Source organism: Centrocercus urophasianus, unplaced genomic scaffold (genome assembly GCF_019232065.1).
Source record: "Centrocercus urophasianus isolate 14NV4802_14NV808 unplaced genomic scaffold, USGS_Curo_1.0 seq_39, whole genome shotgun sequence".
NCBI lineage: Eukaryota > Metazoa > Chordata > Aves > Galliformes > Phasianidae > Centrocercus > Centrocercus urophasianus.
This window is the reverse complement of record NW_024884966.1, coordinates 2,015,100-2,042,106: the sequence shown is the minus strand read 5'-3', so window position 1 is coordinate 2,042,106 and position 27,007 is coordinate 2,015,100. Positions and strand designations below refer to the sequence as shown.

The 27,007-nt window shown below is 40.9% G+C and overlaps 1 protein-coding gene across 2 annotated transcripts; it reads left to right on the top strand.

Moving 5' to 3' along the window:
• Window positions 1-170: 170 nt before the first annotated feature.
• Window positions 171-26,142, top strand: RHAG (Rh associated glycoprotein). 2 transcript variants are annotated; one of them, XM_042832746.1, is made up of 10 exons: window positions 171-430; window positions 16,438-16,624; window positions 17,531-17,681; window positions 17,833-17,980; window positions 18,521-18,684; window positions 19,212-19,349; window positions 19,660-19,781; window positions 20,716-20,801; window positions 21,649-21,722; window positions 25,415-26,142. In XM_042832746.1, the coding sequence occupies exons 2-10, from the start codon at window positions 16,458-16,460 to the stop codon at window positions 25,490-25,492; spliced, it is 1,128 nt and encodes a 375-aa protein (XP_042688680.1). In that variant the 5' UTR covers window positions 171-430; window positions 16,438-16,457; the 3' UTR covers window positions 25,493-26,142. The 2 variants fall into 2 exon arrangements, with proteins under 2 accessions (XP_042688680.1, XP_042688679.1); XM_042832745.1 differs by lacking the exon at window positions 171-430 and adding an exon at window positions 11,716-11,918.
• Window positions 26,143-27,007: the final 865 nt, after the last annotated feature.

Below are 27,007 nucleotides of genomic sequence, written 5' to 3'. Positions count from 1 at the left end.
CATCCCTCTCTCTCCGACTCAACAAACATTTAATGATGAGAGAATTCTGTGAGACCTCTCTCCTCAAAGGGAGTTTTTGTGCTCTGAATAGCCAACTATGCCATTGGAGCAAGGCAGCAGAGCTCACCTGCACCACAAAGTGCTGAGCTGGGGCAACACACAGCCTACAGGGCTGAACGGCACATGGGCATCCTGCAGCCTACAGGGCTACTGAATGACATATGGGCATCATCCTTCTTCTCATAGCTAATTTCAAAAGATTTCGGTTCCCTACTGATATGGAAGAGGAAAATAGCAGGTGAGATGGAATGCTACCTGGATTATCAAGACTGCAAGGAGAGTGTGGGACACTGGCTGGCACTTGGCTGTTCATGTCCCTAGGAAGGCTGAGATGTTTCTGAATGGTGAATAATCAGTTTCCCATAGACAGGTGAGTCCATGATTCTATGACTGATTCTCAGTGAAATAAAAACAATGTGACAACTGAGCTCTAGTAATACTGCTTTTCTCCCTTCTCAGACTATATTCACAAACTTATTTTGATAGTAATGCCACGAATGTTTTTTCCTTTTTGGTACTAGCATAGGTTTCTCACTATCTACTGAAATTATACTGTCAGGACTCTGATACTTTTGAGATGTAGTTCAGCAGAGAAACTAATAATACCAAGAGCTTCTTACTGTTTCTGTTTGGCTCCAAACATCCTCACAAGAAGCACATATGCTGAGAGATGATAAGAGCAGCTACTATGGTACAAGTCTTATCTGTGGAGAATGGGGTAAAAGCTCCTAAGTAGCTCACTTAGGTGGCAAAGACATTAGGCACAGTTTTGAACAAAAACTAAGTAACATTTAATGGTCTCATGGCTTGTAAAGAAGGAACACTTTTGATATTTACAATAAGTCACCTGCAGCCATCATGTTATCTACTTTCTTGAGAATCAACTTCAGAGCTAAGGAAAATGAAAGATGTTTCACTTCCAGTGTCCAAAGTCTTTGCTGAGAGCTCTGGGCCTAAGTTTTCAATATTTTTCTCTATCTATCAGTCAGATAGAGAGAATAACCATGCCATGAATTTTACCTCATTCATGCCCTTAATGTATCAAACCTATAATAGCAGCAAGTTTGAGCAGCTAAAGGTAAGACTTTCTACTGAATGGAAAACAAGGTTTGGAAAGACTGGGGGGTCTTTCATTTCAAAATGCTATCCAGAAATTTGCTGACATCATTGGGTAAAAACAGATCACAGAGACTGTCCTTCCACTGTTCAGAAAAAGCATGAATTGCACGTTTCCACTGCATGATTAACTTTTAGATAGACATTCACAGGTGAAATGTGCACCACTCCAGCTTGGTAACTTTACATTCCCCAGAGCAGCATCATTCCTTCAGTCCCATCAAAAACACATGTTTCTGGTGTTGCAAGATGGGTCACTTGATGGGAATAAATCATCAGGTGACCTGATGATAATATGTAAATGAATACATGGAATCTTATGGACTACAAATAGAGCTGCAAAGGGTTAAAAAAGGAGAATTTGCTCAAAAAACTACTACCTGCCCACTGTAGTGCATTCACCTGTTGCCACCATAGGGCAACATTCTAAAATGTTCTAGTGTGTATTCACATATGACGATCATAGAATCACAGAATCACAAGGTTGGAAAGGACCTACAAGATCATCTAGTATCCTCTATCCAACTAGTATCCAACTGGTATCTAGTATCCAACCATCCTCCTATCACCATTACTACCCACTAAGCTACTAAACCATATCCCATAGCACCTCATCCAGATGCTACCTGAACACTCCAGACACCTCTGGAACACAAGATGTATGGATATATTTCCCATGGGTGTACAATTTCCCCTTCTGACTGCGTACTCCAAGCAGATCCACTTATTATTTCCTCTGAGTTTCTATCCCAACTGGGGCCTTCACTGCAGTGTTCAGGTTAAGTCTCTATCAGGACATGCACACATGTGCATACATACATACTTCCTTGGCAAGCCACTAGGAATCCATGTGGTTGGAATATCCAGGACAGAAAATGGCAATGAGAACCTCAAGCCCTTGCAGCACAAAGCCACCAGGGCTAGGACAGGATGAGGATGGTTCCCACCCCTGGGCTGCTCCTGGCTCTTCTCAACCAGGCTGCCAAGGACGGGTTCCTCCAAGTGTAAGGGTCACAGTTAAACTGTGAAAAGCAGGAGATGGGACTTCCTCATTAAAAAGATACCACACAGCCCTTTTGACTGCAGGCAAGACTTTTAACCTCTCTGCTTCGATCTCACTGACTGCAACGCAGAGATAAACTGACACAGCCAGGGGTGAGAAACATTAATTAATGCACAGTAAGAGCCTGAGAAGCACTAAGATCTGTTGATTATAATATTGCATTCCATAGCCAGACTTCCAGTAGAATTACATCACAAGTCAAGGAGACACAGGGCACAAGGGGGTAGGAGTGATGGTCACTGGGCTCAGCAGGATGCTTTGGGTCATCACAGTGCAGCCATCTCTTCCTGCGACTAATGAAGGTGCTTTGACTCTGTCATCAAGGGGAAGTCTTCCAGAAAAAGCAGTTTTCAGAAGTCAAGCTAAATGGATGTGGAGATTGTCTTGCATATATTAATGAAATTGCTCCCATTAACTATTCCCTGCATTTAGTGATGAGCAATCAAATGTACCAAATGTCAGAATCTGTGCCGTTTTCTGATACAAGCCAGGATGCTTTTTGGCCACCTGGGCAGCCTGCTGGCTCATGTTCAGCCGAGTGTCAACCAACACCCCTAGATCTTTTTCCATACACAGCTTTAAAGCCACTCTGCCCAAGCCTGTAGCACTGCCTGGGGTTGCTGTGGACAAAGTGCAAGACTCAGCACTTTGTCTTGTTGAACTTCATCTAGCCCAGCAATCAGCCTGTCCAGATCCCTCTATAGTGCTCTCCTACCCCCGGGCAGATTGACACTTCCAGCCAACTTGCTGCCATCTGCAAGCTCACTGAGGGTGCACTCAATTCATTCATCTAGGTCGTCAGTAAAGCTATTAAACAGGACAAGCCCGAGCACTGACCCCTGGGGAACACCATTCATGACCAGTCACCAGCTGGATGTAACTCCATTCACCACTTTCTGGGCTGGGCCTTCCAGCCAGTTCTTCTTCACTGGTACTCTACCAGTGAAGAGTAACCTGTTCAAACATTTGAAATGATTTATGAGAGTATTTTTGTCAACTCAGAGGTATAAAGGATTGTCACCTTCCAGCATTTCTCTGCTGGCAGAAGTTCTACTGCACATCAGCACATGGCAAAATGCATCCTTCAGAGATCCTTTTTCAATCTTGGAAAATTATGTTATCAAATGAACTCTTTTTGCCCCTAGGAGCTACATCTCCAGCTAGGAGGGATTTGGCAAGCTTCTCCACTGTTTTGTGAATAGACTTCTTACCTACAGTAGACCAGCTCTAAGTCAAGATCTGTATCACCACTTTGACCAGTAAGACAACAAGAGTCTGATGATACAAGACTGTAGCCATAAATGCACTCAATAGGTGTTAAGAGTCTACTAATTGATTGCAATAAATGTGTATGACAGAGCAAGTCAACTTCATTTGATAAGGTGCTCATGATCTGGGAGCAGCTATTGTGCACAGGTTCAGTTCTTCTGGAAAGGTAAGGTGCAGATTTCTTCTTCTTGGTTCAGGGCAAAATTTAGGTATTCGAGATAATAGCAGGAAATGAGGGAAACACCCCATATCTGGTAAATCTGGATGCATTTTACTGGTAGATTTTTCCAGATCAGATTCAGATCTGAGTCTCCTCCCAGCTGCTTTGGGGCTTTTTTTTCTTTTTTGTCTGAAGCAGACACCATTGTTCAGACGGTGGTTATCTGATGGCTTTTCCTGCAATTCTGTGGCTTGGTGACTGTCTGGAGAATTATTGTTACAGGTTAATGAATTTTATTTACTACTTTACTTACCCAGGGGAGGAAACTGAGTCCTTCAATCTTTTTTATTCCTCAGGCAGCTATATGGAGAGATTTGTTTGCAGGCAGAACTGGTGATGTTTAGTGCATTGCTTATTCAACTATTCCCATTCCCAAGAGAAATAAAAGCAGACCATGATTAAGACATTTCTTTAATTTCATTACATATTTGCATTTAGCTATAAATAACAGGCATAGGATGGTGTGGATATCTTCAGGATGTTCTCAGAGTAGTAGTGCCTGAAAAGATTTTTCCAAAGCCCATTGGAGACAATAAAATGTGTGGGTCTGAACTATATGTTTTGATAAAAAAGATGGAACACGTTTTATTTATAAAACATACACCCAAACTTCTCACTGTCATTCTCTGTGAATAAGTGTTACTATTTTAAGAATAGTAGGTGGCATAGAAAACACAAGAGTGACCTGACCAGGTATCCTAATGAAGACCTCTAGACACAGATTGATGCTGAGACATCTCTTACCATTCTTCTCTCAGTAAGTTGAGGATAGATTTGCAATTAAGGCACTGGAGCTGGAGAGTAGCAAGCAGGAGTCCTTGTGCCAACATCTTGAGTCTTCTTTGGAAAGGGTTCTGGAATAAACCAGGGCCAGAACCTCGGATTGTTGGATGTTCTAACCAACTCAATCTGGAGGGTTTTTTTGTGGTCAATGAAGAGAAGAGAGAATAGTCCAGAAATTTCAGGATGACAAATGCAGGAGAAACTCCAAGCCATTAAGGAGTCAGTAGATGCTCAACGTATACTCAATTTTCTGTGATCATCTGTGCCTCCCTCTGCCACTGAGATTTCTTGAGGTCTCTTCCAACACAGGCCATCCTGTGATTCTGTGATACTGTAATACTATGGAGGCTGTCAGCTTGAAGAAACTCTCTAGTGGAAAACTTGGATATATTAACTGTGAGATGACTGCTAACCCTCGTAGTGATGTAATGAAATATTACCTTAGGATTCTTCATGCATTTCCAGAAAACAGAAGATCAAATTCTATCTCACAAGATACTGGTGAAAATTGATTTGAAATCCTAGTTACAATTTTAATTATTTTCCATTGACTAAACTGAAATTGAGACTATAAGAAGAGATAAAATATTCAGGAAAACAGACAGTCTGCAAAATATCAGAGAAAATCGAGGAGCCAACCTAATTAGAAAAGCAAAAACTGAAAGGGAATATGATTGCTGCCTACAAATATCAAAAAGGCATAGAAAATGCAAGGTTGAGTCACCAGGTGTTTTTGTCACCAGAAATAGTTATGTACACTGTATGATTAAAATTAGGGCAGAAATCTGTTCCTAAGCATTAAAACTGGAAAGATATGCAGCAGTCTTCCAGATGAATGAAGGGTATACAATTTAACTTAATAGAAATCAAAACATTTTTGGAGGGGACATTGTGATAAGCTCCCCACAGTCTCAGGAAGACACCTCAATGACCTAAAAGCTCCCTGTGTTCCTAAACAGGCAGCTGCTGGGTGATGGAAGAGGTAGAAAATGCAATCGCAATAAATATCTTGCCATGGAAGCAGCCATTGTTCTGGGTGTTCCTAAGAAAATCAGCTCATAAAAAGAAATGAGAAAAGGGGAGAGAAGACAAGAGAAGAAAAATAAACGGGTAAAGAATGAGGATGGAAAAGTAAAATGAGAGGAATCGGTAAAATGTGAAGGCATTGAAGGGAAGTATGAGGAAAGGGGAGATCATCCAGATAAAAACACAGAGAATTGCCCGTGGGAGCCACAGTTCACTTCAGGCCATACCGTATCAGTTTCACTTTTAGCCCTGCCTCCTGGGTTTATTCTTGTAGTCTCATAGTGATGAACAGTCATTGCAGATCTAGCTAAGCAGATCTGTTAACAAACCAGCATCCATCCTGGTAAGGTTTACTTAGTGCTGGTAAACATTTATTTCAGATGCATCTGTAAAGTAGGTAAGTAAGATCCGTAAGACTGCGGCATCTAATGAGGCATGAAAACCTTGTCTGAAGTGTGTGAACACTGCAGAGACTGGACTTTTCCACTGCAATTGTTTTCTGCTGTACCCATATGCAATGTGTTCTCAGTTCACTGGAGTACGTCCAGTGCCTGCTTGGCCCAGATGGGCTGTTGTATTTTAAGTAGTAAGCTAGGCTGCTGCTGTTCACTGAAATATTGCTTGGCCCATTGAAAGGAAATAATAAATTCATCTTGTCAGTTCAATAGCACAGGACTACTTCTGGATATTCAGTGATTTAATACCTACTTCCTGGAAACTAAAAAACAGACAAATTAATTATATATGTCACAAATCATGTCTTGCATTTGGTCAGCATTCAAGCTGCAAACAAAGAAGTCTATTTGCCTGATATTCAGGCAGCTGAAGGAGAAGTTAGTTGCACACAGGAAAAAAGTAAGCAGTATGTGAGTTTCTTGTAGGAATTTTTTATCCACAGATTGTTCTACCTGCACTGGAAACATGCATGCATTGCTATAACTGCTCTGAGCTTTGCGTTACTTGTTCACAAGTTCACTTGAGATTGCTTTACCATTTGTGTGCTGTACAAGATCCAGTGGAGAAAGAAGTACTTAACCTTCTCAGTGGGAGGGCACAATGAAGGGGCAGAGATGGGAAAGGCCCTTTTGCTGAAACAGAAAGCAAGTAAATTTGCTTGTAAGCCATCACCCCAGTGATGTAGCCTTTCCCTCTAGCAAATTGGGGCATATGGGACCTTTGCAGGAGTAGCACAGCATTGTACTGAGATGAACTGTAACTATAAAGGACCAAATGTAAATGGAAAGGAGCATTTATAAAGGTGAAATGAGTTGTTTTCAGCAAACGTCAAAATGCAAATCAGACCTGATGGTGGAATAGAAGCCTTGAAACTTAAAAACACAGAAAGCAGGTAAAAAACAATCTGATTGGGAATCCAAATTTCTTCAGCCACAAGGCAGAGACTGTAATGAAGGCAAACGGACAAATGCATATACTGTTGAAGCTAAATTACCTGAATTCATAACATCTATAGGCTCATTAACTTTCAATAGCAGTGTTATTTGCTATTATTCCTCACAGGAAAACACTCACATACAAACTGATGGACCTAAGCTGATCTTATCAACAGTTAAAGCAATGCACCACGTTTGAGCATAAACATAGAAAAGCATCTTGCACATGTCTAGAAAAGGCTGTCTTCACTGAGACATTTGTCAGTGAAGAAAGGAATTGATGGAGAAAATTTGTATTACTTTCATGAAAGGGTGAATATGATGAAGGAAATCAGCATTACAGAAATTGTGTAGTTTCAAAACTGATCAGGACTTTTCTCCAGAGCTGAAAATCCACTTATGTTTCACCTCAACTGATTGAGGAACATTGAAGGAGTTGCCAGAGGCTGTTCTGAAGATTGTTTTGCACATAATGTGATTGTCAGATAAAAGGGAATTCAGAAGAATCCATAACTTTCTTGTCTCTCTGACTCTTAGACGTGTGATTTCTCATGAACACCTTTTATAAACATCATAGAATCATAGAATCATAGAATCATAGGATGGCCTGGGTTGCAAAGGCCCACAGCACTCATCCATTCCAACCCCCTGCTATGTGCAGGTCTCCAACCAGCAGCCCAGGCTGCCCAGAGCCACATCCAGCCTGGCCTTGAATGCCTGCAGGGATGGGGCATCCACAACCTAAATCTCAATCAACAAAGTATCTCAAACTTAAAGTTTTTTTCTGTTTCTCATTGCTTCTTGTGAATAATAATAGTAATAATAATAAAGCTTTGAAGAGCATATAAATCATCCACCTTCCTGCATTCATCCCTTTCTTATCACAGGAGCAACTCAAATAGGCCCATTAGTAAGGGAGCAGGAACATTTACATCTCTTGTGGACAGCTTTCCTGTAGCAGTAGGATACTCCTCAACCAATAGCTTCTGCTTATTATTTTAGTCCTTCTTCACAGTGCTTCTGTAGTAAAAGCAGAACCTTAAACAGTGGAGTCAATGACAGTGATATGGATCCAGTGAAGGCAAAGATACTGTTGTTATCTAAGAAATCAAAAAAAAACCTTTGATGCCACTTTCCCCTTTGAAGTGAATGAAGCTACATTTGTGCCTGGGGACAAAGCTCACTTGTGGAGGTGAGCTTTCGGCTTAAGATGGAATGTGTGTCAAGAGCAGGACTCTGATCCTAGTTGGGTCCCTTCCAACTCAGGATGTTCTATTCTGTTCCACCATGCTGATTCAAAATATTGCAAAAGTTAATGTTTAATGAAGTAACTCTACTGTGACACCACAGAAATGGGATAAACGTTAATATTCTTGAAGAGCCTTTTTCAACTATTTGGAAGGCTGGCATGCTCTCAAGACACAGTCTGTAAATCCATCCAATCAGAAGAGGAATATTTGTAGTTCAGATTTCAGTGGAATGAACTCAGGGTTGTAAATGATGCCAGGCTGTTCAGCAGACTAGTGGAATGAACCCAGGGTTGTAAATGATGCCAGACTGTTCAGCAGACTATGTTGGATCTCTTCTAGGAAATGTCCCAAATCTGAGTAATGCCTAATTAGCCATCAAACATGATCAAAAGGGCCCAAATTATCTATTTAGCCTGTCTGAAATATTTTCTTTTCAGGTGAAATTAATTCTCTTGGAAGTTCCTATTTCTATTCTCTGTATTTCTGAAAGAGAAGCACTATTGGTTAGATCAGACACAGAAATCTATGGTTTATATCTGTTCAGATGAATGCCACTGTTGATGATGTCTGAGGGTATTCTTTTGGAATGTTTCTCATTCTTTACGTAATGATATCACTCAGACTACTCCCTCATCTCTTGTTTTGAATTGTTTGGAAGACAAAGTCTTTTCACATATTTATATAAAGGCTGTGATATCTTACCAATACCATATCTTTACATAGGGCATAAAAGTAGGATGTGAAACCCAAAATCTATTTTAAGAATACATGGTACAACACACACACCAGTTAGTTGACAGATCTAAATGTGCCATAATGCTCATCATGGAGCACCCTCAATTCTTCCATTCTATTTAAGTAGTCATGATTGAGCTGAAGCTAACAGGGGGATACAAGGGAATTTTTTAGATGCTGAAGACTATCTGCTCCAGGACATGTACAATTTGATTACACTGTGCAGCAGTGAGATGGTTATGTAATGAGTTCTGGACTTTGAAATGAGGTTTTGTAGGTGGCTACTTCCCGTCAGCCATCAAGTTTATATCAGAAACAAGGCAACCAAAGACAAAGATGGGAATGACAGAGACAGCCATCAGCACTGTCATCAGCACTACTTCCTCCTACAGACTGAGTTTCCACTTTGATGTAAGGCTGCAAGATCAGGATCCGTTTACTGAACACAATCAATGAAACACAGATATTGGAGTATGTGACTATTGGAATGCTCTATCTTCATGTCCCTAATTGTATGTAATTGACTTGTGAGTGCCATATATATGTGTTGGCTGGACATCAGCTCACCTCACTGGGAAAGCCATTGAATTTCCCTTTCTTCTCACACATAGCCAAAAGCAAAAGAAGAAGGCCATGGGAAAAGCTGTATACATTCTATGAAGATGTCAACATGAAGTTTGCAAAATAAATTTGTAAATATTTTATATTCCAGGTACACTGCTACATCAGTTTTCTGACACACGTGTGCTAGAGCACAGCTTTTGTTTGCACTCTCAAATAACAGATCCCTGCTCCATCCACTGCACAGGTTGCAATGGACTACAATTGAGCAAACAAGAATATATTTTTCAAGTCATTATAATTCTTACCTGAAAAGCCCAGGCTTATCTATCCTGAGTCAGCTTTCTAGGAGTTCGATGCCTAAGCCTGAACTACTTGATACAGTCTCTCATTGTAAACAGTGAAGAGAAATGTATACCTATAAAGCATTATGCATCATTTCCTAAGAGCTGATAAAAAGTGATGAGGTTTACCATTTTCTTAAGATGCACATAATTTCCTATTAACCACTAAGGCAGTGAAACTTGATTAACTTTGGCATGCATTAATAGTTTTACAGTATTTATAGCCTGTGTGTTTATGTACCTACATTAAATTGTAGATATAGAGCAAAAATCTCAGAAAATCCTGCTTAAATGAATTTGATCCACATAAAATGTTTAATACCTATTGAAAGGTACTTTTCCAAACAATATTTCAACTAGGATTCTCTGCATCCCTGAAAGAACTTAACATAAGGATTGCACACATATATATTCACTTGGAAGAACACAATGCACTGAAAAATTAGAGATATTCATGGTTGAACCGTGGTTTAAAAACAAAAGCAAACAAAAACACACATTATTCATGATTTTGTTCTTGTTTAATTACTTCCTGTGCAAATGAAGGGGCTCAGAGCTCCTTACAGTCATGCAGTGCTGGCTGTCTTATCCTGTGGCACAGCAAGAACGATCAGTATCTCTTTAACAAAGCTCTGCTTCCTTTCTTTGAGCTGTTCAAATGATATACAGTCACTACGAAGGAAAAATGTGCATACGCTCACTGCAGCTTTGCCACAAAGAAGTGTGATTCCATGATAGACTGCTACATTCTTCTTTATTCCCAAAGCTGCAGGCTCATCTTAAAGAAGAAAGGCCTGAGATAATCTTAAATTTTGTCCAAACAGTGGCCTTTTTACTTAGAAAGCTGAATAGTGCCTGGAATTTTATATTAAGATTACCACGGCTCTGTCAAGAAAATGTAGTCCAGGTAGTAGAATGAGCAGGGCACCATTCCTAAAGCCTAACTGGGGTCAGTCACTTGGTTTGTTGAGCTGCAGGCTGCAAAGAATGTAAATTATCCTCTATTCTGGGAGATGTTTTCCTGAAATAAAGTCTCCTACCATGCGATTTTGGCCTAAATATGGAATTATCAGAGCCAGTAGTCAGTATCACATCAGTAAAACATTTTCCCCCCAAACAGAAGACATTTAAGGTTCAATACAAAGTTTGACAATCAATGTGAATCTCAAGGAGAAGTGACCACACTCTCATAATCTTAATGAAATTGAATTAGCTCTTTTATTCATGAGAAAGTTGATAAGCTGAGCTTTTTAAAACCATTTAAGAAATCTGGTGTCTGAATTATTTCTACTCGTCTGTGCCAAAGGAAATTCAAAAAGCAATAATTTAAGTTGAAAAAACACAGCTTGATGTTTTGACAGCTAGGAAGATTCTTTTTGCCTTTCTTTTGGAGAAACAGAATTGTTTTATTTTAGAGCAGCAGATCACAATGAGAACTCGTGTCCTCACCAAGTACACTTCATTCACCACGAAATAGAAACACAGTTCTCTTTTCCCAAATTATCCTGTTACCAAGAAGTAGGAGATCATTCATGTTTCCCATAAGATGAGAAAAGTTTGAACTGTTCAGATGAAAGCTACAGCCAACCAAGTAGATGGACTGCAGGAAACACAACTGACTGTAGCTCTGTTTTGCAATACATGCATCAAATCAGACTACATGAGATTTCCTTCTTGGCTACTTTCTTAGTTAAAAGTAAGAACACACAGAACGTATCTGTAGCTAAAGGAGTTGTTTTGCATTGCAAACTGAGAAATATTTAAACCAGTATTTCATACACAGAAGTAGCCTGGGAAATAGAGGTGGCAATATTGGCCCGTACCGTTTCCTTCCCATAGTGGGTGTGACGGTTGGTTTGCCTGTCTCTCTTTTTTTTTTTTGGCTGTATCACCCAGACCCACAGAACTAGGCAGCTCAGTTGAAGGCAAGCGTCCTTTATCAGGTCCTTGCAGCCTCCAGCTCTCCCACAGTGCCTTCAGCCCTTGACACCAACATGAGGTTCAAGTTCTCGATCATCGCTCTTCTTCTGGAAGCGGTCTTCATCGTTTTGTTTGGGCTATTTGTGGAATATGGCCATGGGGACAGCCATTCGTATCCGTGTAAGTACTGCCGAGATTCACAGAAGTTAGAATTGCTTTCAACTAATCCTAACCAACACTTCTGAATAACTTAGGGGATCAACTAACGTGGCTTGAAAAGAACAGCAGACCTTGGGGCAAGGAATCTTCTGAAGGGTGAAATCAGTAGACTTCAAAGACGAATTCAGGTTGTGCACATGCTGGAAATGATCCCTGGCCCACCGTGAGCCAGGCTACAGCTATGACTGCACAGCAATTTAGCATCTCAGACAACTGTACTGTAACATGCTGCTATATACATATGTAATGTTATATTGCTGTGTAACTATATGGTAGTTACACAATTGTACTGCAGCAGTAATAATACAGCTATTTCCTAAGATGCATCTCCACCTACCTCTTCTCTGGCTGGCCTCCAAAACAACACAACAACAGCAAATGACATAACAACAGTGTCTGGGGAGTCCTGGTAAAATTTAGTAAGCCAGAAGGATGTTTTCTAGGTCGTGTATCCTTCAGATTCAGATTAAGGTCCATTGTCCCTACAAGAAAACAGAAAATTGCCTTCTCCTGAATGTCATACCTACTGGTACTAACTTGTCCTATACTTTCTTGGTGTTCCTCTTGCCAAGTAAAATGAAGAAAGGTGTCTGAGATCCTTGTAGCATGCCTTGAGTGGCCATTTACACTTCTGTGATAACTGTTACGGAACTTCAGGTGTTCCGAAGGGAGATATCTGTGCTATCTAAAATGCAAGCTATTAAATTAGGGATTGCCTAACATCTTTCATTCTTTAATCAGGACAGAAAGTTTGGCTTGTTTCCCCTCTGTCTGCCTTCCTGCACAGGCAGTGTATGACTGTGCTGTAATCTGTGTGCTGTACCAAGTTGTTCACTCTACAGAACCGCTAGCAAGATTCTGGCTCAGGTAGAGCAGCACTTTGACCTCCTCCTAGGCATAGCAAAAAACAGAGGTTGTTTGTGATAGGCAACACAGGTGGGAAAGGTGCTCTGGGAGGGAAGAGCACGTACAGATAAGTCAAGCCATGCCACGTGCCCTTTGGCCAGAGGACAGCTCTGGGCTGTTCAGTTTACTAGCACAGATGTAAACGAAGAGAACACCACTGACTTGATGTTGGACTTTATGATGCTGACCTGGCAGTATGTAAATCTAATCCTTGGTAAACAACTGGAAGGAAAGAAGAAGAATGTCCTAACACCTGTATTTTCACTTGTAGACCCTCTTCTTCTCAAACATCCCTATCTGCAAAGTGCATACCAGCAGTTTGCAGAAGCACCTGGCAGGCAGTTAATGGCAGAGTTGTGTAGGTGATTTGGGACATATCCTGAGTCAAAAATTTCCCTGAATTCCCATACTGATAGCTTCAAACTTCCTTCCATGTTATCCCAAGGAGCCCTGAGTTGGTAACTTCACCTGTAGCTCACAGGTTTAGTTACATCTTCCACTTACATCTTGCACTCTCAAAATTGCAGGGCAGGTCCTGACTGTATGCCTTAAATATCTCAGCACCATAAATCCAGGATTTTTGGTGGTTTTGGACTCATTTATTAGAATGGTGAAAATAATCATTGATGACAATTGCATTTTTGCACTAAGATAAGGGGGGCTTAGCTGAAATTTTTCTCCAAACAAAGCTTTTCATTCTGTTTCTGGAGGAAGTTATTACAGGCAGAGTTACTTGGATGGTCAACTTTAGGTTTTATGCCACTAAAATGGGAAGACATGGGTTTGAGATGATTTCACAGGTACTCCTATGGAATTTCTTCAGTGCTGGCATTTAATGTATTGCCACAGACCCATGATTCATCTTGCTAAAAATATTCTGTATTCCTTCCCTTCAAGTTTGTAAGGTAACTGCTTTCAGCAGAACAAAGTTGCAGTTTAAGTATACACACAGCTGTTTAAGTATTAAACATTAAGACTCACTATCATGCATTGACCTTGTAGGGAAATTAGTATGTTGGTCTTTGGCAGCCTTGGCAGAATCACAGGCAGTTTCTTTGTTCAGGATCTGCTGGAGTATTTTTCTCTTCCTGCCTCAGAGAATGGAAGAACCACACTCTGTTAAACACAACTAGTTACTGAAACAGATTATTTCAAAGTCCTTTGCTTTCTTCATCATTTCAAATCATTCTAGACCTACTGTTCTTTAGCAGAAGGTGCAAAAGGTAGCTTGAGCACAAGGAATGAGCTAGATCAGTTGCAAGTCTTCACTCAGCTTGTGAAATCGATTACATGTCATATTTGGGACTGGGATGAGATTCCTTATAGTACACTTCAAGTGAGAGCTGAGCACAAAGAAACCCCATAGAAAGGTAGAGCAAAAATTAAGTTCCTCCATCAAGGTGTCTTTGAAACCTGTTCTTTTGCTCATGTGTAATGTCAGGTTACTTAGACATCTCCTACAGTAGGTAAGATTGAGGGAGATGCTAAATACATGAATCCTGCATAAGATGAATACCTCATCTCTAGGCACCCTGTGCCAATTCTTCACCACTTTCACTGAAAGACTTCTTCTTTATATCCAATCCAAATCTACTCTCTTTAAATTTGAAGCCATTTCCCCTCATCCTATCCCACAGACCTTAATGGTTCCTCATAGAAAATCATTTCAAAAACAGAAGAAAAAAGTTTTACAGAGGTTCATACAGAGAAGCACCACTCAGAAGATTTACTTTAATAAGGTTCTTTTCCTAAACGTTCCCTACCAATTTTCTCTGGCACAAGGATACAGGCAAGTTAAGCTGTGTTTGCATCCCTGCACTCAAAAGGAAACTAAAAAAATTGCTGCTGGTAAAATTAGAAAGATTGTATTAGCATTGTTTGTACTGCCCTTACCATATCTTTTCCATTCATTGCAAGGCACTTTGAAGGAACGAAATCATTTGAGCTCGAAGGCAGCTATTAACTTTCACTGAACACTGCAGTACAAGATATTCAAGAGTATCAAAAGTGTGGAAACCCAAACAGAAGAGCTGTTTCTATATCTCTTAAAATGAGTATTAGGTACAACACAAGAGCTTGAAAAGTAGTTCTGGGAACTCTGGGAACAGTAACAAGGAGGAAAATGGGGAGGACTGCAGGAGCCTCAAAAAAATTTCAAATAATTGAAGTCAGGAAATAAATTTGAAAATGTTTGGCCTAAAAAAGAAGCTGAAGGGTTGGGGGTGTTTGAGAACCACATTTCTACAGTAATGTTAGATGTGTGTAGGCAACTGTAAAGAATGTTACTACTGGCATGCTTCCATTTCAGGACTGAAATACAAATATAACAGGGTTTATTAAGACTCTCCAGGAGCTTATTGTACTTCTGGGCCCTCTTTTGGCTAAACACAGAAACACATATAGCAAAACAATAGGAATGTCAAAAGCACCTAAATGTGGAATGTAACTTCAATCAAATACTGTAATAATCAGGTCAATGTCTCAAGTCCCTGTGTGTTTACATGTAAGAATCAGCAAAATAGAAATGGACAGAATGAGCTTTTCTCTGCTGGTCTTCTTACCAACAACTAAAAAAAAATAGAGAAAACAATTACTGGGTTCAAATCTTGTGGATGTAGTTCACTATGCAATTCACTAAATTGCATAAAATTCTTCAGACTAACCTTTTTTGAAATATAAAATATCCATGTTGTGGTGAGGCACTGGCACAGGTTGCCCAAGGAGGCTGTGGATGCCCCATCCCTGCAGGCATTCAAGGCCAGGCTGGATGTGGCTCTGGGCAGCCTGGGCTGCTGGTTGGCGACCTGCACACAGCAGGGGGTTGGGACTGGAGGAGCGCTGTGGGCCTTTGCAACCCAGGCCATCCTATGATTCTATGATTCTATGGTGATAAATTTAGTTTATATTAAAACTAAGTTCAAAGAAGGACTAGATGGATCATCAACAATATTGCTTAGATGGATCAACAACAATATGGTTTAGTGCTAGTGGTGGCAATGGTGATGAGGAGACGGTTGGACTAGATGATCTTGTAGGTCGTTTCTAACCTTGTGATTCTATGATTCTATGATTCTATGCTGTTTGAAAGAAAAAATCATATTTGAAGTAGGGCTAAGTTTATGCTACTTAGCAACATTAAGACATTTAGGGCCATATATAAACTGTTAAATTCAAAGTAGGCAGTTGAAGAACTCAATCTGTTCTACAATAGACTCTCAAAACAACCTCTTGCACATTTTTGAAGTTGGCCAGGATGTGATGGATGCAACAACCTTTATTTCAAAGGAAAGAAAAATTTTCTGCACGGACATGAAACTGTGAAGTTCCATGTGGCTTCAGGTCCAGATGAAAGCTATGGGCATATTAATGTTGTTCACATAGAGATCTAGTGTTCCTTGCATAATGATAAATTATAAAAACAACCAATTTTTTTCCAAAAACTCAGCTAAAAGGCAGGTCAGAAAGGATGGAACACACTGATAACATAAGTGTAGAATCCTTTCAGTTTTCAGCTAAATCTTCCTTTATCCCTATATATTCTTCTCTCAAGTCACTGTCAGACATCTTCTTTCAGACTTTAAGGACGTCCACGTGATGATATTTATTGGATTTGGTTTCCTGATGACCTTTCTGAAGAAATATGGATTCACCAGTGTTGGTATCAACATGCTCATTGCTGCCTTTGGTCTTCAGTGGGGCACTCTAATGCAAGGATTTTTGCACAGGGGTGAAAGAGGGAAAATTCATGTTACCATCGAAAGGTACGTATGAAATTTTTCAGAAATGAAACTTCTATCCCTTAAAATATCAGAATAAAGATACAAAATCTGTGAGATTAGTTTTCCAAACTCATGAATTTCTGATGGAACACTGCTATCAATCTTTTTATCTTTCACCCAGATAGCAGCACCTGCTGCACTGGGTCAAGGGAGTGCAGGATGAACTCTGAGCTGACAAGTTACATGTGGAACATAAGCCATGTAGAGAGACTGAATGGAATCTCTGGAGCTGTGCAAACAGGAGAATTCTCAGCAGTAGTGTGGCTCCCTCCTGCACCCAGCAGGCACAGAGGGATCTGTTCTTCCATGGCACATGGGGTCACAAAGAAAAAGGCTTGAGCAATCTGTCAATCCACACATGAGGTTTTCTCCTGCTTAGGAAGGAATAATTGGTGCAAACACAGGGTTTGGAGCCCAACCTCAGAAGAAGGGACTTCACAAGTAATGCCTCTAGGTGCTTTTAATCTCTCCTCCATTGATCCATCTTGCTTCTAGCAGGGTCTCAGAGTGTTTCCATGTATGCAGTTCTGCTATCTAAGAAAACTTGCAGAAGATTTTGAAAGAAACCTCATCCCAAATGATTAGGGATAGACATCTTCAACACACACCTCTTCCAAATTTTGACTGTGATCTCAGACAGCTGAGTAGGAGGCAATTTCCACACATTTTCTCCTCAGCCTTTTATAAGATGCCCACACAACCCAACTAGGAAATTCTGATGTAATTTTTATCCACAAAAGAAGATTCTTTGTGGCTTTGTTTGAAGATTTACTGCTCTGTCATTTAATGACATAACAAGTTTGAATACATCTTTATTTCAGCTCCCATTAAGCTGATTTTCTCTCTCATTTCTCATTGGTTTGCTTGCATTTGTTTTCTCATCTTCAGCATGATAAATGCAGACTTCAGCACAGCAACTGCTTTGATTTCATTTGGAGCAGTCCTGGGGAAAACCAACCCTGTTCAAATGCTTCTCCTGACGTTTCTGGAGATCACAGTCTTTGCAGTCAATGAATATCTAGTTACGGAAATATTTAAGGTACAACTATTTACAAATAATTGTTTCCTGTTCTCACAATTTCCTGTTGTAACACGTTTTCACTGTGTAATGTTTCCAGTCATGCAGGAAATCAAATCCTCATTTCTTTGTTGTGTAAATGTTGTGCTACTATTTCGGGTCCCTGATACAGGCTACAGATATTGGAGCCTCAATGACCATCCATGCCTTTGGAGCTTATTTTGGTTTGGCTGTAACGCTCATTTTGTATCGTCCTGGCTTGAAAAACAAGCATGAAAATGAGGAATCTAACTATCACTCAGACATGTTTGCCATGATTGGTAAGTAAAAGTAGCACAGCAAAAGTAATACTGGGAGATGAAGAGTCTTCTACCCCTCTTTCATCCATACGTTTTTATGATCACCTATTATTATGCTTCCCCACCACTGAATGTTAGAAACCATATGGGTGTTGAATTGGGTTTTCATCTATCTGCCCACCAGATCTATTCATAGGTCAATTTATAACTCAAAGCTATCTGCTCTATCAATAAATGACCAAAGATTTACATGCGAACTCCCTCACTAATGCATCCTGCTCTGGCATTTTCACAGTGATAGTGACCTCTAACTGTGTGGGGCACAGTGAGGGGTTGCAATATGTTAAAGTAAGATTTGTCAGAATGCATCAAAATCCCAACTTCCAGAGTCAAAAGCTTCTGCATTGACTGCTATTTCTTCCAGCATTTTCAGTTATTTTACGTTTTCCTTGACCATCTTCCTCATTTCTTGTAGTTAGTGCTGTTGTATTGGATCTTTCACAGTGAAACACCTCTTCTGACCAAATTGTTTTCATTTTGTTTTGACTTTTGCCCATCCAGGTACCTTGTTCCTTTGGCTTTTTTGGCCCAGTTTTAACTCTGCAATTGCAGATGAAGATGACAAGATTAAAATAATTATCAACACTTACTACGCCCTGGCAGCATGTGCTGTTACAACATTTGCCCTCTCCAGCCTGCTGGATCAAAGAGGCAAATTCAGTATGGTAAGAGTCCTACCACTACCTCTGCTAAATCAAGAAATCCCCTATAATACAGGTGATAGATTGGTTCCCAGTGTCCATGAGCTAGCTGAAACCCCTGCACTGCAGACACAACCAGGGTTGTCATGCTTCAGAAAGCTGCAGTGTCATATTGCACTCTGAGTCAACCCACTCTGCTTTATGTATATGATTTGGTTCCCCAATGGGATCACTGCATCTGAAGAGAAGAATGCTCTTAGGTACTATCAGGATGGTTCCACTCTCTCACCTGCGGAATCTGCTGACATTGGTTCATTTAGAAGGACATTTGGGTCTTATTCAAAAGATGATCTTGCCTGAGTTTTTCTTTTGCAATACTCAAAAGAGGTCGACTGGCTTAGAACTGCTTTGAACCAGCACCTTCAACTCATAACAGGGAACTGTTTTAAATTCCCAATTGTTTTTCATTGTAAAAATCCCTTACAATTCATTCAGCCCCAAAACAAACCTCAGTGCCATGTCTAACAGCTTCATGGTTGCACACTGTGCAGGTTCTCATTCAAAATGCCACCCTGGCAGGAGGAGTAGCAGTGGGTACCTGTGCTGACCTGACAATACACCCTTTTGTTGCCTTGTGCATTGGGAGCATTGCTGGGATCATCTCTGTCCTGGGGTTCCACTTCCTGACTGTAAGTATCCAGGACCTGCCTCTGCTCTCACTCACATACTGCTTCACCAACTTCAGTGGAGCTTGCTTTCTTTAATAGAAAGAAACTGGCTGATAAACTGCAAAGAATAAATTCTCTATTATTTTCAAACTATTATTTTGAAATGCATGTGATTAAAATATATTCTTATGAGATAACTTCAGTGGCTGAAAACATTGGGAACATCACTGACATTCTGTGTTCTGTAGTGCTATATTTATGATGGGAACTTGGACACCTGTGGCATTAGAGGTACTCACTTGATTTTGAACTACATTTCTCCTCATTTCAGCCTGTTTTGGCATCCAAGCTGAAAATTCAAGACACATGTGGAGTCCATAATTTACACGGCTTACCCGGAATACTGGGAGGCATTGCTGGCATCATAGTAACTGCAGTACAACGTGAAACTAAGTAAGTAATATTCAGAAAAGAGAAAGAAGTTTCCTTTGCTGAAGATCTATTTTAATTTTTCACTCTCCTTGGATCTAATTATGATTTATTTTCAGAAAACCTACTGTAGGGAACTGCTTTCACAGGGGTTGAACTAGATAACTCCCAGAAGTCCCTTCCAACCCCTACAGTTCTGTGATTCTTTGAAATTCACCTTTGATTAGATTTCAGATCAGTGTTCTGAAACACTGGAATAGGCTGCCCAGGGAGATGGTTGAGTCACTACCCCTGGATGTGTTTAAAAACTGTTTGGATGTGGTGCTCAAGGACGTGATTTAGCAGAGGGTTGTTAGTTATGGTAGGATGATTGGGTTGTGGTTGGACTTGATGATCTTTAAGGTCTTTTCCAACCTGAGGAATTCTATAATTCTATGATTCTGATTTAAATGGGACTGTTCTTGGTATCCTGTCATTAACATGGTTTATATGCAAAGCTTGTTCCACATTCAAAGATCAGATAAAAATTTACACAGTTGTCAAAAAAATAAATAAATCACCCTTCAGAAGTAGAAAAGTCATTCTCCTGCTTCTGCAATCAAACCTCAGGCAACAGAAATACTTACAAGAAAAACGCCAATCAACAAAATGGGCCATTTCCATTCTCTTAAGAAGACCACAAGAAGATGGAATGATAGTCTTTTTGATAAAGGGAAACATTTTATGAAGATTGAGAACATGTCAGTAACCTTTTCAAAGAACTTGTGTTAAACTATAATCCAAAACAAAACCAAAATACCGGCTGTCCCATATGGATTCTGCAGTGGCCATGGCAATGAAAGGTTATTTTCCAACAAGTCGTTCTGTCCAGCAGAGAGCAAACATAAAGTTGTGAAACCAAACCTCACTCTGTACTTTCATAGTTTTCAGTGTTGACTTGTTTTTCTGTCTGTTTCAGGGGAGGTGTCCAACTTACCGCAGGCAAACAGGCTGCTGCCTTGGGCAGCACAATTGGAATTGCACTGCTTGGTGGAGCATTGACAGGTCAGTTCACATACAGTTCACATACACAGTTCATAACTGCACACAGCAGTTGAAATATATAGGATGTTAGAGATGTGCTCGTGGAGAATTTCTATCAATCTATCAATAATTTCACCAGAAAACTAGGAAATGGAAAGACAGAAAAGAGTAAATCATGATAGCACACTTGCAGAATCATGAATATGGAAAAGGTAGTTTCTCAACCAGTCTTCAAACAGCAGATAGATATCTTACTGAATCTTACCTTCAAAGGTACTGGTTTGTATACAAAAAGCACTATTGTTGCTCCAGTGGAAGTTCTGCTCTAGATTCAGAAACTTAAAATGCTGAACAGAAGCTAGTTTGAGATTAGCTCACGACCCATTAGGTGTCCCATGTTTTCATGTCATTCTGTTACTCCTATATAGATGTCTCATTCTGTAGTAGGGTGTCTGAGCCATCCGTAGTGAACTGGTAGATACAACACAGGATTTACAGGAGAGCTGTGTCTGGCCCATATCCATTGGGATCTCAACCATATTTCCCATCTTTTCTGCTTTGTATATGGAGAAGAACGGGCTGAGATATTTTAGTGATTTCTTTTAATTTAGTATTGTTAACTAAATCACTATAACATTTTTCCTCCCAAAAGCTTGATAGTGGTGCCTTCCTTAGTCCCAGAGTTGTACTAAAGGACATGATTTAGTGAGGAAATGTTGGTGATAGGTGGATGGTTGGACTGGATGACCTTAGAGATCTTTTCCAACCTTGGCAATTCTATCATTCTATAATTCTATTCCAGGACATATCTGAAGAATGTATTTTTGAATATAGTTTTTTTCAACTTCTGAGGTCTTTTTATCTGCAGGTGCTATTCTAAAGCTGCCCATCTGGGGACAAGTATCTGACCAGAACTGCTTTGATGACTCTGCTTATTGGGAGGTAAGATACAAACTGCTGTTAAAACAAAGGAACTATATTTTCATCATGTTAGAAGAGATACAACACATGGAGATTTGGACATCAGTCAACTTCCAAACATGTTGCCCAGCCTTAGGCTGTGAATTTATCAAGGCAAACTACTGGATTTATTTTTGACCAGCCAACTAGTCATGCTTTGAATGAAAAGCAGAAATAGAGCCAAGAAATTGAGGCCTCAGTGGAGTTCTTTACATCTGCAGAGAGAAAATTGGAAAGGCAAAAGCCCAGCTTGAACTCAACCTGGTCACTGGAGTAAAAAGGAACCAGAAACTCTTTTACAGATATATCAGTAGTAAGAGGAGGACCAAGAAGAATCTCACAGAATCACAGAATCACAGAATGGCCTGGATTGGAAGGGATCTCATGAAGCTCCAAATGCCTGCCACAGGCAGGGCCACCAACCTCCACATTTCAGAGCTGCCCAGGCTGCCCAGGGCCCCATCCAACCTGGCCTTGAACACCTCCAGGGATGGACGGGGCATCACAGCCTCTCTGGGCAGCTGTTCCAGCACCTCACCACTCTCACAGCACAGAACGTCCCCCCGACATCCAACCTCAGTCTTCCCTTCCTCAACTTCAAACCATTCCCCCTTGTCCTGCAGTTATCTGCCTTTCGAAGAGTTGATTCCCCTCCTGTCTGTAGGCTCCCTTTAGGTGCTGCAGGCTGCACTGAGGTCACCCCACAGCCTTTTTTTCTCCAGGCTGAACAAGCCCAGCTCCCTCAGCCTGTCTTTTAGTGGAGGTGCTCCAGTCCCATGATCATCTTTGTAGCCTCCTCTGGACCCTCTCCAACAGCTCTGTTTTTCTTGTTTTGTGGGCTCCAGACCTGGACACATTACTGCAGATGGGACCTCACATGAGCAGAGCAGAGAGGGACAATCACCTCCCTGTCCCTGCTGGCTACTCCTCTTCTAATGGAGCCCAGGATACCATTTGCTTTTCAAGCTTCAAGAGCACACTGCTGGCTCATGTTCAGTTTTTCATCCATCAGGACCCCCAAATCCTTGTACTGCAGGGCTGCTCTCTAGGACCACTCCTTCCAGTCTGTATAAATGTCTGGGATTCCTCTGGCCCAAGTGGAAAACCTTTCACTTTGCTGTGTTCAACTGTATTAGATTCACCCAGGCCCATCTTTCAACTCTGTTGAGGTCCCTCTGAATTGGCGTCCCTCCCTTCCACAAAGAAATCTCCAATCTTTACTGGATGAGGCTAGGAATGTGACGACTGAGGATAAGGAAAAGGCAGAGGTTCTGAATGCTTTCTTTACATCTGTTTTTAAAGGTCACACCAGTTATCCTCAGGGTACTCCACTCTCTGACCTGGTAGTCTTGGCTGGGGAGCAGACAAAACCTCCCACCATTCAGGAGGACACAGTCAGAGACCTACTAGTCCAACTGGACTGCCACAAGTCCATGGGGCCGGATGAGATTAACCCGACAGAGCTGAGGGAACTGGTGGAAGTGATAGCTGAGCTGATTTCCATCATCTATCAGTGCTCCTGCTGATAGATGGACCTGGGGGTATTGATTGATGCCAGCAAAACATGAGCCAGGAGTGTGCCCAGGTGGCCAAGAAGGCCAATGGCATCTTGGCTTGCATCAGGAACAGGGCAGTGATTGTTCCTGTGTACTCAGCTCTGGTGAGGCTGCACCTCGAGTACTGTGTCCAGTTTTGGGCCCCTCACCGCAAGAAAGATATTGAGACCCTGGAGCGGGTTCAAAGAAGGGCTACAAAGCTGGTGAGGGGTCTGGAACACAGGGCTGATGAGGAGCAGCTGAAGGAGTTGGGATTGTTTAGCCTCAAGAAGAGGAGGCTCAGGGGAGACCTCCCTGCTCTCTGTAACTACCTGAAGGGAGGCTGTGGTGAGCTGGGGGTCGGCCTCTTCTCTCGTGTAACAGTGATAGAACTTCAGGGAATGGCTCCAAGCTGTGCCGGGGGAGATTCAGGCCAGACATTAGGAAATAGTACTGCTCCAAAAGAGTGGTCAGGTACTGGAATGGGCTGCCCAGGGAGGTGTGGAGTCACGGACCCTGGAGGTGTTCAAGGAACGTTCGGACGTTGTGATGAGGTTTAGTGAGAGTTATTGGCGATGGGTGGATGGTTGGACTGAGTGATACTGTGGGTCTTTTCCAACCTTGGAGATTCTGTGATTCTATTGTATTTATATTCAGAGAATCATAGAATCGTGTAACAGTTTGGGTTGGAAGGGACCTTTAAGATCACCCAGTTTCAACCCCCTGCTATAGGCAGGGACACCTCCCTCTTGTCCAGGCTGCTCACAGTCCCATCCAGCCTGGCTTTGAGGACATCAAGAGAGGGGACATCCACAGCCTCACTGTGTAACATTTTCCAATGTCTCACCACCCCCACAGTAAAGAATTTTGTCCTAATATCTAGTCTAAATCTACCCTCTTTCAGTTTGAAACCATTTCCCTTTCTCCTCTTGTCCTGAGACTTCTCACTCTTCTTGTAGTTTAAACATACTATAGGCATTCCTAGCTCAACAGTGCTGCTTTTCTATCATCAATTAGAATTTATTGCTAAGTGAGATTTAGAGCACTTCAGTGTATCATAAAATCATAGTGCTTAGTGCTTCTTGTTTGAATGATCTGACCATCAAACCATTTTGATGGTTTGAATGATCTGACCATCCGACCATTTAAGCTTTATGGCTTAAAGCTCCGGCTCCTATCATTATTGATTTATGTATGAAGACACAGACAATGGGGCTTAGAAACAAGAATATCTGAAGTTGCCTTGCTAGGCTCCCTTACACTCAACAAAATGATAGCTAGAGTGCAGCTCATTTCAATCATTCCAGGTCTCTACTAGAGTTATGCTAATTAAGATTTAAAGAGTCTGCTTATTCCACACTGGTAACCATGGATGTTTAATTGCCTACCTCAAAGATAAAGATAAATCTATATCTTATATACAGTACACATAAATAAAATGTTGTTAACTGACAAGGAGTTGTTATTAATTTTTGAATGACTTAAACACCAGTACAAACCAAATGATTTGTCTTTTAGTCATTGAATGCTTGCAGTTCAACGGGAAGTTGTGAAACAAAACATCAGTGGATGCCCCTTGAGCACCTCAAGGTGCTCAAGGCCAGCTGGATGGGGCCCTAGGCAGTCTGAGACAGTGCCTGATTTAGTGGTGGCAACCCTGCCCACAGCAGAGAGCTGAAACTGGATGATTTTTGAGGTCTGTTCCAACCCAAGCCATTCCATGATTCTTTATCCTGTGACTGTGATTCTGTGATCAGTTGTGACACTCAGGAAAGAGGAAAAAAAAAGAAAAAAGCAAAAATTGTTAATGGCAGTTCTGCCAGCTATTTGACATTGGAAAAGCAATAAGTGCTGGTTTTCAGCAAGGTCTGAATAATCTGAATAGCCCTGTCATATAAAAGTGATACAAACTGACAGGAGAATGAAAGGTTTAAATCAAGGATGAAGAACTAACTCACAGCCTGTGTTGACCGGCAGTAGTAATTAGTCTGCTCACTTGAAGGTCCTTTAGTGTCAGTAAATTCCTCACATTAATAAATAGACACATAATATGTACAAACAGAATTACCTTCTCAGTATGCTTCAGTCTCCTGATATCTTTATCTCATCAAATGAACTGTTCTTTGATTTCCATGACAGGTTCCAGAAGAGGAGAAGCTGCATGAAATTAATTCCAACAACTATGATGAGCACAGCAGATTTGAAGCTATCATGTAGGAAAACATACATAAATCCTTATGATGCTCTTTTCTGTTTCTAGTGCTAAAAACCAACTCCCCAGAATTTTTCTAACCACAAATATCTTCCAGAAGGAGCTGTAGGTAGCTGTAATTCTGTAATATTTTTTTTAAAAAGTTTGATTTTAGCATAAATTGTCATTATGTCAGGCTTAGGAGAACCAGTTTGATTTTCCCAACGTTCGTTCTTTTGGAATGAGGATTGCTAAAATCTATAAAGATTCTGTCTCCAACTTTCCCTCCATCAACCAAGCAGGTGAACTTATTGTAGAAGGAAATTTCCAAGTCAGGACTTTCCCCCGATGAACCCACGCTGACAAGGGCTTAGTTATCAGATTGAAGGGGGAGACTGTAATACAAAATAGCACAGATATTATTCCTATTCTGCTTGCGTATTTTTTCCTCAGAAAACTATAAAGATAAGTACAGCTAAATTCCTATCTGAGGATTCAGGAGCTCATTTATTCACATGAAACCATGAGTTAATTGCACTGAGAGCTGACTGCAAAGAAATGCCTCCATGAGGAATAACTATTTACTATGAGGAAATCCCCCAGAATGGTCCCCTCAGGAGTTACGTTTTGCTCATTGAAACAAATGGAAAAAAAAATAAACTTTGTGCTTCTGTTGTCCAGTTCTCTCAATCTTTTTGTAGCAAACTGAGCACTCACCAGCTGTTTCCTGACCTCTGTTGACAGATGAGGGGTTACCTCTTTAGGCTCCCTCAAAAACTAGAACAGAGAGATGGGCCTTTCTACATGGAAATTTATGCCACGTAACCCAGCTGTTGTTTTCTAGAAAGTCCTTGTTTCTTTTTGACAAAGAAGAGCCCTAGGAGCCTAGGTCAGCCTAGGAAACTGTGTAAGATGGTTTATAATGTTATTAAATATATATTTTGATGCAGTGAGGTGATAACAAGGATGAGTGTTCCCCTACACCCTGAAAACATCAAGATGATGGAAGAAGAACCAACGAACTTTCATTAGCATGGAGGAAGCAAAGCATAACATCAACAATATTGATAAAAGTCACCTGTGTTGAACTTCATGTCACAGTTATGAGTGGGGGGATGTATCCTGCAGGGAAAAGCTATTCATAGCCCATCACCCTTATCTGTAATGAACACATGCTACTCAGCTCACTCACCACCTGCTGGCACTGCAGAAGCCAGAGACTTACTGGAAGGAACCAGCAGGGCTGAGCAGGGAAGGACAGTGGAATTTGGGTGTTTATTTACTTCTCCTAGTGCATTTCTGGAGACAAATCCAGTCCCACAGCATCCTTCCAATAGCCTGTCAAGTCCTGTGTATGTAGGGAAATTCTGTACATGTTCTGAAATTCTGCACAGATCTAATCCTTGACCATCTGTAAGTAAAAAAACCTCCGCATCACCATTTCTTTTCATAACCTAAGAGTCAGTACCATTCCTTGTTAACAATTAAATCTTTTCTGTGTGTGGATGGAATGAGGCTCACAGTACCTTTTTACCTGCTTT

Excerpts from the sequence above, each read along its gene's own strand:
- RHAG (XM_042832745.1), top strand. The coding sequence starts at position 11,813 with ATGAGGTTCAAGTTCTCGATCATCGCTCTTCTTCTGGAAGCGGTCTTC. Across the intron at positions 16,625-17,530 it reads ATTCATGTTACCATCGAAAG|CATGATAAATGCAGACTTCA; the intron begins GTACGTATGAAA and ends TCTCATCTTCAG. Across the intron at positions 20,802-21,648 it reads GCTTGGTGGAGCATTGACAG|GTGCTATTCTAAAGCTGCCC; the intron begins GTCAGTTCACAT and ends TTTTATCTGCAG.